Consider the following 15874-nt stretch of genomic DNA (forward strand, 5'->3'; position numbering starts at 1 on the left):
ACAAATTAACTGCTAGTCCCACTTCATTTGCACCAGCAGACAGTGGTGCTTCGGTAGTTTCTCTCCAGCAGCCTGTGTAGCAGGCAGCTTGTTAGCTGAGGAAGGAAACAAAACTGAAGTTCATGGATCTGTGTAACGGACCAGGGAAAGTCATGTGTGTGTGTTTCAGGTTTGTCAAACATGTCTGCTGTCATAACATTTGTTCTTCTACCATTTAGCTTATTGATGTATTGTATTTACTTTCAAATACAGTTTGAAATACAGATTTGTTTAGAATAAAGCATTTTCTTACTGAACCCTTTATTCATTCAATGCTTTTCTGAGTCTTTGAGCTGCTGGGGGTCAAGGGTCAATGCTGAGCAGTAGGTAAAAAACTTCACTCTTTATTAGAATTCTATTTAAAAAAATACACTGATCCATCAAATATTTTGTGAGAGTTCGTGTTATTTTGTGGTGACGTCTGTGACGTATCTCAAGCAGCAGAGCATCTCACCGCTGTTCTGAGAGATGTTGATGTCCACTCGGAGCTCCGGCACCCTGCTGCCTGGAAAGTTTGCCACGCAGCTGTAGGTGGCCAAGTCTCTGAACTTCATGTCCACGATCTCCAAGCTGCTGGTGCCGGGGGCCATATCTGGGTCGCTGCGCAGCAGAATCAGGCTGTCCGAGTTGTAGACCGGCGCGCCGTTCTTGTACCAGGTGTAGTTGACCTTGTCCTGCGGCGTGGCGTCGACGTGACACGACAGCTTGAGATCTCGACGCATCTGGATGGTCTCACTGTCCTTGTTGGAGTCCGGCGTGATCTGGAAAGTCAGATTGCTCATTGCTGCGTGTGGTGGAGGTAAAAAGAGAGAAAGAAGAAGAAAATAAATGGTTAAACATGAGAGCGCGAGAAGCACTGCTCTAAAGTGAACTTAAAAAACTGATATATTTGATGAAGCTAATTTTGTAATTTCACAAATCATTTTGAGTATGCCATGTGATGCTTTCACTCACATGTTTTTATGCTTCAGTCTTCACTGAAATATTCATATTTTACAGACAGCAAGGCAAAGAGGCCGGCCAGGCATTATCAGATAAAACAGACACGGTTCTCGTAAAAATCTGCTCATCCAATAAAACATTTCAACAAACTTTCTATCTGTGTTGATCCAGGCAAAAGTACCCATTTATGCAAACCCAAAGGGAAAAAAAAAAAAGAATAAATACGACATGACAGTACAAATGGAGAGAAATGTCATTTCACTGTAGGCCTCAGCAAGTAATGACTATTTCAAAGGAAACAACTTGTACTTTATGCAACTTTTGAGGCATTTTTTACTACATAATGTGTAATATCTTGAAGTGCAACGTGTTTTAATGCAGTTACTTTTAGTTTTGATTCTCCTTGAACCACTAAAACGTTATGGAGCTACTCACTCTGTGTGTGTGTGTGTGTGTGTGTGTGTGTGTGTGTGTGTGTGTGTGTGTGTGTGTGTGTGTCAGGAGCGTGGACAGTGGAGCTAAAGGCAGACAAAGATGTGGATGAATAAAAGAAAAGTGACCTTTAATGAAGATGAAGTTAAAGTCCAGACGACAGAAACAAAAGGCAGACTCTAAAATCAATACGTGGGAAACGAGCACGAGGTAAGAACCGGACGGAAAACAAGGAGGACGTGGCGACGAGGAGGCTTGAAAACAAACTAGAACCGAAAACAAAGCCAGATGAGGAAAACAACGTTTTGGCCACATTTTTAAAGGCAAGAATACCATTACCTTTTCTTGGAGTTCTGGGAGAAAAACCCAATTTATCTGTCCTTTTAGTTTGTGGCTCAAGCTGTAGCTGCAGCATGAGCTAAACAGACATCTCTGTAACAGGACTGGAGGCAGTCAAGGCTAAAATGCTAGAGAAGCAAATTTGGGATCTGAAGTTTGCAGGGTCGAATCCCACAGCGGCTACTGTGAGTCCCTGAGCAAGACCCTTGACCCGAATCGGCTCCTCAGAGCACCTTAATGTGCTGCTAATGTATCCTAGAAATAGGATGGGGAAATGTGGAAAAACCAGTTTCTGAAGGGGATTCTCACAATATGATTAGTTTAGATTTGTTTGTCAGGTTTGAGCAGTAAATTAAAATACAGGACAAGGACAGGGCAGCACCTCAGCCATACGCAGAACACTGAAGACCATGAGGACATTGAACATAAGAACAGACTGATGAAAATGACCACGAAGCCACAACATAAGGCGTCCTCAACATTTCTTTATTTACACTGAGGAAGAGGCTGATGTTTTTGTTTTTTCAATGCTATGCCATACAAATACAAAACAGATTGTTGATATTGAATAGACTTTTTTTAAAGATCAATTGAATGTGAACAAAGTAGAGCTGGGCAACGATGAAATTTTTTAATTGCGATTAATCGCACCCCAATCCTGGAGTTAATCACGATTAAAATGGCTCATTTGAAGTCTGCCGATTCCATTCAAAATGTGTGTGTTACATAAATAATTTTTACAATTCATCAAATATGATTTATAATAGCTTGAAATAACAAGTCTTTACCAAGATTGCCCCCCAACACACAAACACACACACACACACACACACACACACAAACACACACCACCAATAACAGAGCAGATGAAAAATGGAAGTTTCTTATGAGCGCTCACTTCCTCAAACTTCATTCTATCTCCAAGACAGCCTAAATTCAGTCACGCCGAATTTTGCCTCATACCTACCTTTATTAGACCATACTGTGTGTTGAAGGGAACTGTATTTTATTTTGCGTGTTTTCAGCGCCTGAAAAACATCAAGCTGGCTGAAACGCTGCACCGACAAAACACGCGATTTAAGTTTCACTTTCATTTTCTTCATATTTTCGCTCCTTATTTCAGTTTGTGCCTCATACCAGCATTTTCTCGTGATTTTTCTCATCATTCGGGGGAGTTCAATATGGCAAATGATGAGGAATGGACCGCGTTTCATTGCTAAAAGCGCGTGTGTATGCTTTTTTGACGCTCAGCTGGAGCGGTGTGACTCTCGGGCACAGGACAGATTAGATTAATGGCGTCATTTTTTTTTTTTCGCGCGATAAGACTCTCGCGATAACGCAGCACGTTATCGCCGTTAACGGTCCAGCTATAGAACAATGTAAACCACAGTGGCGTTTTTTTTAAGCTAGAATGTACCAGTTACATACATACAATGAAAGATAAGAAAAATGTGTTCATGTTCTCACAGTGAAATAAATGAGAACAAAGTCCATTCTGACCAGCAGAAGTTGAAATAGACAAAGTACACAACTGTTTCAGGCACCAAACTTAAAAGCTTAGCTTAAATATAAATCAATAAGTCCATGTCAGTGGCTTTATGATGGGATCCCATTGGTCTAAGTCATTGACAACAACTTAGGCTTGCTGCTTTCTCCCTGCTGCTGTGAAATAAGTAGGAAAATGAAAGGGCTTGGACACAACGGCCGTTTAGAAATGTTCCTGTTGGCCTTTTCAAACTCAAGGAGAAACTCAAGAACTCCTGGGAAAAGAATAACAAAAGGTAAAAGAGCGAACACATTCCCACATTAGCTACGTCCACATTCTGGTCAATTTCATGGTAGCCGTGTTACACTACACGAGAAAAAGAAGTTCCGCTCAACAGATGAGGTGAAATCAACCTGTGAGAGCTTCCAAACTAAGGCAAGACTGATGTTGTTCAGTCCAGAGGGGGGAACGAATTTGAACAAACTTTTAGGAAGATCAGAAGATAAAACAACCTCATATATAGATACGCTCCCATAGAGAAAAAAGTAAGATGGCGAATTCTGATAAGCAGTTGTGCAACATTGGATGTGAGACTAAAGGAGGGGATAGTATGACAAAAAAAAAAAAACCAAAATAAAAAGAAATTGGAGAAGAAAGTGAGCGTGAAAGAGAGAGGAAGAAGCAAATTGTGAGGGAGTGTTAGACAAAAGGAGCCAGATAGAGAATAAAATAACAGGGGGATCAGGAGGAGGGGTGGAAGCAAAATCAAGGACAAAGAGTAACTCTCACACTGTCACATTTAATTTTCAGTTTCAAAGGCTGCATTTCCCCAACAGATTTCCATGTTGAATACAAAACAGCTCTCTGTTTCCCCACTAAGAAAAGAGACTGGCACCGCGGAGAGGGGCGCTTGATTCAAACTACTATTGAGCTTGTTAACAAGACACTTGGGTGGAGCCGTGCATGCGAGAGAGTATATGACCATATGGCCGGCGTGAACCTGCGACTCCACCAAATGTGTGTGCGAGAGACGGGGAGACGGGGGTCTGTGTTCACGTGCACGTCACTGGGTGTCTGTTTCAGCGTCTCGCCACCTGCGCTCGTGCGACAATGTGTTCAGGCCCATTAAGCTAACAGAAGAAAACCATCCAGCGTGCGTTCTCCACAGTGTTAACTAACAGGAGAGACTGCCGCTAATTGCTTCCACTCCAGTCTAACTAATTGAAGTGAATAAAGATGATTAAAGGGGCTAAAAATAGCCGGAGGGGAGGGAATATAGATGGCTTCTGCTTTAACGGCAGGGAAATTACAAAACGAACAATCCCTAAACCGCCCGTTCTGATAAGATTCACATCTGCTTTCAGTAATGATGGATCAACCGCCGTCTGTCAGGACATATTATATAGAAAACACAGAAAAACACACACACTGAGGGGACTGCATCAACACCGAATGAAGCTGCTGTGAACTGACAATATATTATTGTATTTCTGACATTAAAATAATCCAAGTTTTAAACAATTTTGGAATGTTAGGAATTGAAAATCTTATATTCAAAAATGGTATCATGCTTTGGGTATTCTACAGTGTTTTTTTTTTTTTTTTTTTAACAAAAATTTAAACAATCAAATAATTTAATAGACTAAATCAATAAAGCCCATGCATTGCAACCAACCTCAATAATAAAGTAATATGAATATGTGAAATGCTTCTGGGTTCAAGCAAACCCATAACTTACAAGAATTTATCCTATTTCAATTTGTGACCTCACAAAAAAAGTCCAACACTTTCAGTTTCAAGGAAAAGCAAAATATCTGGATACTTCTACCACTCGATCCCTGAAATTTAAATCTGCTGAAGCCTTTCGATCAATACATCACCAAAAAAATGCCCAATAATTTACTTCCTTCACTCATTTTGTTGAAGACTTTGGCTGGAGGTTTACATTTTTTAAATACCAAAAGAATGCTTGACAGTAATTGTCTGATGATGTGTTCATTTTCTAGACAATCTAATGAATGCATGTACTTCTAACAAAAACAAAGCTCTTCTAGCTTGTGTTTCCTTGAATACAGCCATTTGCATTCAAACACTTCATCAAAACACACCAGTGAAAACTTACTCCTGACCACCAGGTTGACGTTCTTCCGGGCCGGGTTGCCGACGTTGTTGACAGCCGAGCAGTTATAGAAACCTGCGTCCGCCGGCGTGACAGCTCGCAGAATCAGTTTTGACCCTCGGACTTGTGCACTGAGGGGAAGAAGACCGGGGTAACGCGACCATGTCACGTTGGGCGGAGGGAAACCGGCAATCACATCACAGCTCAGGGGCACATCCTGCCCGGGATCCACCACCACCGTGTCATTGACTGACAGCCGGATCATTGGGGGGCCTGCGGGGGAGACACACGGGGGACAGAGGAGGAAATCACTTTCTCTGTCAAACACGGAGCAGAAATAAACTGAGTTTTATGTGCTTTTCCTGTGTTTGGCTCAGCAGCACACGTGTAAACAGCATGGAGAATGGATATTCCAGCAGCACAAGTATAGTTATTTAGCCTATATTGAAATTGCACTGCAATACACACTGCAGTTTTGAAAAGATGTTTTTCTTAAAATATAATGGCAACGGCATCAGTCTCAACCATTCAATTGAGCTTATTTATGTAAAAATATCTATAAAGCACATATCTCAGAGAGGCGGTGAATCATGCTTCCTCTAATTTATATTGTAAATAAATAGAGATATATAGTAGAAATGTATTATTTACACACACACATGCATGCGCGCGCACACACACACACACAGAGGAAGAATGTGAAGATTCTGCACAGATAGACATAGATAGATAGAGGTACTCAAAATGCAAACTCAGAGTTTTTCAGTGGGGTTGCTACTGATTTTTAAGTAATAAGTTGGACTAAATTCTCCTGAAAATTGCTGCTTAAAATGTTGCGACTCCCACTGTGTGTGTACACATAACAGAAACGGATCCCCAGAAACAAACCAGCTGAACATGTATCTACAGGCGTCAAACACCGCAGTCTATGCGTGTTCTCATGTGTTCAGGTAGGAGGACCTCAAAACAAATTAAAATGGGTCAAATGGACGAGCCTGGCCGGCAACAGCATGAACCCGTGAAACCACTTGGATAAGGGGCAAAAACATCTTCCAGACCATATGTCCAAGTCAAACTGACCTGATTCCGTTTGATTTCAGAATATAAGTAAAGCTTTCCCAATTTCATATGCAAATTACTGTAAGTTTATTTTTTCACAAACAAGCCCACATGATGTTTTCTTGCCAAAGCAAAAAAAAAGAAGAAAAAAACACAAAAACTTTACATTTGATGAATGTGTCCTGAGCAGCAATGAACTAAAATAAATAAATAAAATAAACTGGTTTTGGCCGTTCATGAGAGGGAGACTCAGCATTCCACTTCAGCACATCACAATGTAAATCCCAGCAAAACAACTCAGAACCGTCCAACAAACAGCGTCTGTTTTCAGGTTTGTTCTGACTGCAGATTCAACGTAGTGCATCGTTATAATTAAGCTCACTGTGAGTGTGTGTTGTGTGTTTGCCTGGTAATCACTGTGCATCGCTGGTTGAATTTCCAGCCCATTCTCAGCGCACACTAATTGGTCTAGAGATGGTATTTCATGTCCCATTTTCCCCGCTCACATCGTCCTCTGGCCACCGCGTCCATTTCCTGCATCTGACCCAATAGAGGAAAAAAAGTACGGGATGACCCAAAATGGAGCCGCGAAAGTCTACAAAAGATCCCGTTGCCAGAGACAGAGATCGATTGGGCTCCAGCAGTTAAAAAAAAAAACAAACACAGAAAAGGCCAGAGCGCTGGCAGTGGGAGTGAGATTCATATGCAGCATGGCGCATTACACAACAACTAAATGGAAGGTGAGGAATAAAAACATACGAGGGAAAAGAGGAAAAAAGGGAGAAAAATACTGATGTAAGAGAAGGTATGAAGAACAACACTGATGACACCACAACATGTTCTAAATTCTGTTTGCGCCACAACCAGACAGATATTGAGACTTTTTGAAGTAGATTAAGAATGTTCTAAGAATGTTTGTGCATTTTAATTCTTAATTGATGTAATAAACTTGTTTTAAACTTCTTTTTTTTTCTCCCAATGTGATGATCCTCAGAAAAGCAGCACTGTTACCAGCCTGAACACACAGCAGAGGCGGCTCAGCTGATTGGCTGCGTTCACAGAGGAGACATGTTTACTCCCAACAGGAGGAGGATTTATTGATCATCTTTGCCGACCGCAGCTGCACCGTACAGAGCAGCAACATTATAACAGCCACTTACACTCATCTTAACAAGGTGCAGGACTTATTTATCTCATAACTACAGCAAGCCAGGTTTTTCATAAAATATTAATTTCACAATGTGAAAAGATGTGGATGCTTTGAATCTATATACATAGTTTATTTCAATTGCAGCTGATTGAGTTGAATTAAAAAGCTTTTATAAATATCAATATCTACACAGGGCCAACACTACTTCATTTTTCTGTCTAACGTTGAATACGGCTCACCAGGCAGTCTAACGATGGTGAAATACCTGCTTCATATGGTCATAATGTTAAATTCAATCTAAAGAACTGGGCACTTGTGAAGTATTCGAAATGATCCCAGATCAAGTAGGTGGCAATTCAATCTGCAATATCATGTAATAGGTTTTTGCATATCTCGCCAAAGGGTGTAAATGGGGTGACAGGAGGGTAACATCGGAGGAAAATGAGTTTGTGACCAAAATGTTGCCGGTTTAAATCCCCAGAGAGGCTGCAAAACTCTTTTTGGTGCAATAAAAGAGAGAGGTTTCCACGTTATTTATCAGCGATGGTAAAAAAAAACCTGGGGGTGAAGCAGTCGGGCCCCAGTTTCCTCACTGGAGCTGCTTCAAGTTACCGATCTGACGGTCTGTTGTGCAGCTTTCTTGTTAGAATTTGATTAAATTGTGCAATTGTATGTCATGTTTTTCACCATCCGGTCAAGACAAGAGGATAAAATGACTTTTTTTTTTTTCCATTAATTTTTTTATTTTTTTTTTTGAGTCAAACAGATCAAACAACGCATCTTATTTTTAAACTTGAAATTCAACTTCTTCCTCTGTGGTGCTTACAGTTTTGTTTGGATTGTTATCCATTCATAATAACTGAATATTTTTATGTTATATATTATTATAATATATACAGTAACTGAAGAAGACGCAACACAATCAAAAGATGAAGCTGTGGGAGAAAAGGTGGAAGTTCATCAACACTGACTCTGATGTGCCGCCAGCGGGGATTAAAAAGCTGGAGCTACAGAAACGAACAGACGTATTTGCTCGTGTGTTTTCATTCTAGATCTCCTAATGAAAATTGACAAAATGAGCCTTCATCATAGGTGTAGACGTTTGATACGTGAGTTTGAATCATGTCTGCAAACAGTTATCAAAGCTGATGTGACAATCTGGCTTTAAGGATCAAAAAACTATTTTATTTCACTACAGATAGAGAAACACTTGGACATTTTATTTCAACAATTAAGGTGTAAAAGCTTTCGATTTATGTACACAGACTTGGAGTTGGGATCTTCATATTTCTGAAAGTGGCTCAACAAATGAAGGAAAATATAATGAAGCAAACAGAAGGTCATACACATTTCAGACCTTAAATGTGTTTTATCCAAAAGAAAATCCACTGAATAAATAAATGATATTACTGTATTATCTGTGTATCTAAAAGTAAATACTGACGTGATTTATCATACAGCTTTCATTAGTGGTTTTTGTTTACCGCCGATAGTTAGTGCCCTTGAGCAAAGCAGTTAATCCGATTTGTTGCAGTTTGACTTGTTCAAGGGCAAACCGATCAGTTTGCGGTTGTTCCTACAACCTTTACATGGAAATTAGTATTTGAGTTGAACAGCATGAACATTCTGCACACAGAATAATTATCTGGTGTCAGATTATTGAGGTTATTTAAGATTACCTGGATTTTTATGATTGTAACTGTGGAGTTGATATTATGGACTGTACATGTTTATTGTGAAGATTATTGTTGTGACATAGAATCCACAACCTCAAAAAAAAAAAAAAAAATCCAAACCTATACCAAATTAAGCAGCGATATTAGTGCCTGCTTGTGCTGCCTGAGGTGTCCCATTGTCCAGGACACATTCATTTTAGTGTGATATTATTGTATGTTGATTAAAAAAAAAAAGAAAAAACATAATCCTTTGGATGTGAAACATAGTGGAAATTGGAAAAAAAAAAAGTGTAAGCTTATAGATATTCAGGTGCACACTGCTGACATGTTTTTTTTTCCTGCTTTTAATGGGTTTCTAGAGGACAAGAATGAGGGGAATCCAGACTTTTATCAACCTGAAAGAGAGTTAATCCTCTGTGAGCGACTGAACCAATGCAGTGGAGGAACCAATTCATTCCTCTAATAGACTCTCCACAGTACATCCTCTCATTTAATCTCTTTTTTAACAGATTGCAATCGCCATAATGAAAAAGCTTCTCGGAGGCTCAACAAACTAGTTTACAGATCAGGTATCTGCTAATGCAAGAATCTGCAGGATGAAATGCACGCACGCACACACACACACACGCGTCTAACATGTGACAAGCATGCATGCAGAAACAAGCAGATTATTGGTATATCACCTTAGCTAACTTTGCTGGTGATGGCTCCAAAGCTGACAGAGAAATTCGGAGGTATAACAGCTGCAATCAGCTCATAAATAGCACTGTCTCCTCCCATTGTATCAAATCACAGCAACACTCTGTGGGGCTGTAAAGCTTTCCCAGCACTGAACAAACCACCACGGGAAGTGTTTGACTTTTTATTTATATGTTTGTTAAATACAGCTACAGTGAAATAAAGTGTCAGGGTAATTGGGAATATATTGCAGTAAATTCCTGTATGTTGGAATAATTGACGACAGCATTAAAAGTGCGATGTGCTGAATAGAGTTTGGATGATTCTCTTGTATATATTTTTTTCTGGCGGCAATGAGAGCATATATCTAAAAGATATACGGGTTAGGTCCAGGTTAGGAGAAAAGCTGTGAGTAATATACGTTGTATACATGAATCTGTTTGGGTCTGCTTGTGCCAGAGCCTTGTTCTTTTTCAATAAATATGTGCCAAATATCTTAATTATTTGTCAGTTGTCATTATCAGTTTGTTATTATTCATTGAAAAAGCAGTAAAAACTGAGCCCATGCTGGCTTTTTGTTAATCTGGTCATTGTTTTGCAAGCAGAAGATAAAACAGGAAGGTCGCTATATGAAAATTAAAGAAAATGATTGGATTGGGATTCACTGAAGAATAGCATCTGAAAAACTGAACAGCTGCGTGTTCATTAACATCACGAATCACATCAAAGATCCCACAGACAGCCTGAAAAGAAGCGTCTGCACAGTCACTTCAGCAGGTGAAGCGTGGGGACTCTAAAGGAGTTTAACCCTGGCTGGATCTCTATCCCATAAATCACGTGCTTTTTCTTGCATATATCTAAAGGCTCTAATACTGATTAGAGAAAAGGGTAAAAGAACAATTAAACAAGTAATCCAAAAAAAAAAAAAGCAAGAAGAGAAAAATCCTCAGTAGAAGAAAAAAGGGGCGAGTGAAGGAGGGGGGAGGAAGTGAGGATTTGAGAATTATAGCTTCAATTTCCTGGGGATGCGTGGGTGATGGCAACGGTGGGATCAGCCAGCGCTCTTCCCAAAGTAATGGGATTTATGTGCAGCACAGCGGTTTACAACCAGGTAACAAATGCCTCTCTCCTCCATGCTCTCACTTTCTCTTTTCCTTTTCTTTATGCCAGTTTGTCACCACACTATCTTCAATATCTGTCTTTTTACCTCTCCTTGTCTCTGTCTCCGCAGCTGGGCCTCATCCTTCCTTCCCTCCACATTATATGATTTGCTTCCTCTGTCACTATCTTACTGTGTTACCTGTGCGAGACATGATTTATCTATGAGTTAAGGACAGAGGTATAGGAGAGAGGACATCGGCTGAAAATGAAATCTGAAAGTTTCAGACGGCGACAGGAGATGTTTGTGTGTCGTCGAGCGGCACATGTCGCCGCCGCGTCAGTCCAAACTACGGTCACGGTGCGTATTGGCCTCGGGCCTGAAAGATTGACAAGCGGCGGCGTCTTTGCTGTTGATCCTGGCAGCAGACAGGACGAAATGTTCCAGGTGTGATCCGGAAAATGGAGGATTGGTGGTTATTACCACGGACAAGATACCCAGGAGCAAGGTGAGGAGATGAACCCTTAAGTAAGTGCATTGCACTGTGACCAGCCCGGCACTCTGGCCTTCTGGGAATAATATTCAGTTTTAGAGCTGCTGCAAAATCTCCACATTTTAATGACATGTTTGCATGAACCAGGTAACAACAGAGGAAAAGACAGGCAAAGATCACAAAGAAGCTTTCATGAATTTTTCTTTTCTTTTCCTTTGCTTGTTGTTGTCAAAAAGATTTTTTTGTTGTGAAAAAGTACATTCAGACTTCCTTCACAATCAATATAAGTCTACAACGATATATCTGCCAATAAAAACAGAAAGCCTGATCAAACAGATCGGTTAAGTTTTATCTTTCCTTTTGCAACCTGAGAAATTTCAGGTTAAAGATCGAATCACATCAACGAAAGTTCTGCTTCTCTGACCTCGAAGCCATTATGGCCCAGTCCCATTTCTCTTTCTAGCCCTCCCCCGTGGCCCTACCCCTATGAAATGGAGTGCTAAGGGGTAGGGCAGAAAGTAAACCCCTCTGAATTGGGACACACCTCTGATAATCGCGTACGTCATCAGTAGTCGCCGCTGCCGACGATGTAGGCAGATGCGACAATTGTTTTTCTTGCATTTTAAAACTTTATTAATTGACAAAATACTGACATTTATGAACTTCTTTCGTTGCGGACGCCGCCATCTTGCCGATCTTGGAAGGCTTTCTGAGAAATCTGTCGTCCAATGCGGCCGGTGGCGAGGGGCGGTTGCTTTGTTCGCCTGGACCGTGACTGGCGGGCGGGGTTAGTTCACTTCCGCATTAGCGGGGGCGCTCGTTTCCCACCCTCGCATTCCAGGCGGGCCGTGTTGAAGAAACCAGTTTATTGAAAGAAATCGTCTATCTGTTGTGTTTGGAATGCGCGGGTGTGGAAACGAGCGTCCCCGCCAATGCGGAAGTGAATTAACGCCGCTCGCCAGTCATGGTCTAGGTTGACAGAACAAGCGCCCCTCGCCATCGGCCGCCACTGTTTCATACCCCTCCGTTTGGGGTGTGCCTCTCGAGAATCTCCTTTTGGAGGGGTGACTGGCCCTCCTTCTTGGCCCTACCCCTACGTCATAATGACAAATGGGACACTCCTACCCCTCCACGTGAACGCGCAAAACGAGGGGAAGGGCCAAGGGGGAGGGCTAAGGGGTGAAATGGAATTCGCCCTAAGTCTCTCTACATGGCGGCGTGTGAAAAAGCAAAATTAAGAGTTTGCCTATGGCAGGTGCTTGACTATGTGTCGACATTCTAGTTGTTTATCATGTTAGGAATGTGAATTCATACACATCAGACACTCTAAAAGACTTGTTGAACTCGCTTAGTGATTTTTAAAGTTTGCTGGAGCCGTCTGATGGACAAAGAGAGCCTCAGGAGGGGGCAGCAGGAACAACCTGTGGGTTTCTCTACATCATTTTTTCACCTTTAATTTTTGAGGGAAAATTATGACAGAAGGAAAGAAGTGGGTGTAAAAGTATTAACTAGTTAAACTTAAATAAACAAAAAAAAAAAGCTTCTGCGCAAACACTATAGAAAGACTCATAATATATTCCAACTAATATTAGAAGAGTCATGTACATGTTTAAAAAAAAAAAAGGGATTTATGTGGAAAACTTTGGAAAGTCTGACTTCCTCCCTATCTGAAATTCTGTATTAACCACCACAGAATGACAAAAAATGATGAGACCTATTAGCAATTGAAAAATAGAGCTTCAAGAATAAAGTTATAAAAAAAAAAAAAAAAAAAAAGTTTGTCAGGTTCATCCCAAAATGCTTTTAGCATCCATTTGTTTGTACAGGGATGTTTATGTGTGAAATAGATCATTTCCAGTGATGTGAGGATCGTCTCTTCTAGTAATTAAAACACTCTGTTTCAAGACTGCAGGGGTCAAACTCAGGGAGGCCAGAAGCAAAGTCTCCAGGCTCCTGCCGCTCCAACCAATGACCTCGCAAAAAAAAAAAAAAAGATCAAAGCAACCTTACAAGCAAATTGATTCTGGCCTGTGGTGCAGCGGTATGTTCCCACCGTGATTCCCCGACTCCACTGGATTTGAGGCTGATGAAGAAATGTCAGAGAAGTTTACGAACACAGCCGTGAAATAATTCCCGAGAGGGGCCCACGTGCACGCAGCGGAGACATGCGCCATCAGTCTGCATTTGTAGGGAAATATCCAAATCCTAATAATGAAAACTAAACAAACCATGCGTATTGGAATGTGTGGACATGCAGCGGCGGTAAATCAACCCTTTCTGTTTAGACGACGTGCGTGACTTGTCTCTCCATCTAGTTTTCCGTGATTCTCTCCCTCGTTCATGTAACCCCTCACAGACATGGATTACAGCCTTACATAAAAATGCCTGCGCAGATGCAGCACGATGTCCTGGCAGAGGTTTTACTCCACAAAGGATTATTGCAGATTGCCCATTGATCTTCAACTGTTCAAGAGAGAATTCATACGCCTCAGGATTTGCCACCTATTGATCTAATCGTATATATTACGCACTTGTACTGCTGTCGTATTATTGTAAAGGCATACTGTAGTCAGTGTTACAATAATCAATAAAACATTGAATAAACTTGCCCATATTTCACTTTTACTGGTGAACTCAAGGCTGCTCGGCGGCTGTCAACAGGTTTTAAATCACTGCGCGTCTTGGTTTTTCCCGTTTTCACCCAACGCTGCTGTTTTCACACTTTATTCAGGGATGTGTGCGTTCTTTAAACATCTTTGTCATGACGAGTGTTTGATCATCCACCCAACAGAATAAAAAGGGAAAAACTCTGCGTGTTTCAGAATCATCACCCAGGATGACACCTAAAGCTGCATTATAATGTTGTTTTGTTTTTTTAATAATACAAACTAAGACTTGTAATATATTCCCTGTAAATTATTTAACTGAAGCCCACAATTACTTTTGTGATAGTCAATAAAATATCAGGTTACTTTTTGGGTTTTTTTTCACCTTGTTCTTCTTCTATGGCGGTAGTCTTACTCACCTTCCCATTTGACGACTGCGATTATACATACATCTTTTATGATTTAATTATAAATAACTTGACCTTTGGTTAAGCTCACTCCTCAAAAACATTTTGGGTGGGATTAATAATTTACCTTATGGCAAAAGCTATTAGATTCAAATGATCCTGGCGAAATAAATTGCCCTGTCTCTTTTCTTTTTGTTCTGGGGTAGAATTAAGTGTCACATTATGATGAGAACATATGAATAACGAAAAAAGAAAAAAAAAGAAAAGAAAATGACTTTCAGAACTTTGAAAATTAAAAGCAGGAGTTTACAAGGCGTGACATTACAACTGATGTGTGATTTTTCTTTTATAATACTCATTTCCTCACACATCTTTTTTCTTTTCATTTCATTTATCTGAGTTGTAAGTCACTGCGATGGTTCTGTTTACTCCATTCCCCTGCATATTCTGCCGCTGTTCCATTAGCCCCTCCGCCCCGCCACGCCGCCGCTTTAAATAACACGCCGGGCTCCGGAGCGCCGCCCCGACGCTCGTTTTTATGAGAGGCGAGGGAAGAGGATTTGGTCGCTGCCGACAGCCACTGGACGGCCGGAGCCTCGCGCTCAAATCCCAGGCTGGGATTATGATATAAAAATCAATCAATCCCCTTGTCCCAGTGTGGTGAATCAGCGATGATGGGGTGACCTAGTTGGATGAATCTAATCTACGCAGTGACTGACGGCACAAGGACAAACAGGGAGCTCAGAGGGGAATAACAAAATATGCTCATTAGATAAATAATATAGAGGATAAAAAAACAAAAAAAACAAAGCAACTCAACTGTTTGTTTTCCTCTTTTTTGCAATCTCTCTATCTCAGTCCGTACGTCCATCTGTTTATTTCCCTCCCTGTCTTCACCCCCTGTGTATTTCTCTGTTCTGTATCCCTTTTGTCGTTTCTTTTTTTCCCATCATCCATCCTGCTCTGTTTCTCTGTTTGTTTCCCTGTTATTTTTTTAGATAATATCATGATGTTTACATGTGTCTGATTTTTTTGGAACTCTGTGAAATTGTTCATTTTTATTTCATGTCCTTTGCTTTGTCAGTGTTGTCTCTGCTGCATGCATCCCCAAATTAAAGAGCAAAGTAGCATGAAATGTCACTATTTTATTAGAGTCAGAAAAAAGAGTGAACAATTCACTTTTCACATGCAGTCTGCTCTCTGGAGTTTATTACAATATCAGAGTCTGACAGCTGAAAATCTGTGTGCTCTGAATTGGGAAACTTTCTACAAGAGTGCCTGACATCTCTGGCTCTTAAATCAATGTGTTGATCATTTTAATGAAGTATCATACTTTATCAAGTATCAAT

The 15874-nt window shown here is 40.7% G+C and overlaps 1 protein-coding gene across 2 annotated transcripts in view; it reads right to left on the bottom strand.

Moving 5' to 3' along the window:
- The window catches only part of mdga1 (MAM domain containing glycosylphosphatidylinositol anchor 1), a 181821-nt gene that overhangs the window by 43383 nt on the left and 122564 nt on the right, over positions 1-15874 (bottom strand). For both annotated transcript variants that reach the window (XM_030100324.1, XM_030100242.1), the window contains exons 7-8: positions 5361-5630; positions 494-823 (exon numbers count right to left, since the gene is read on the bottom strand). In XM_030100324.1, the coding sequence (XP_029956184.1) occupies positions 494-823; positions 5361-5630 (600 nt within the window). The remainder of the gene's footprint in view (positions 1-493; positions 824-5360; positions 5631-15874) is intronic.

This window comes from Salarias fasciatus, chromosome 1 (assembly GCF_902148845.1).
Source record: "Salarias fasciatus chromosome 1, fSalaFa1.1, whole genome shotgun sequence".
Lineage (NCBI taxonomy): Eukaryota > Metazoa > Chordata > Actinopteri > Blenniiformes > Blenniidae > Salarias > Salarias fasciatus.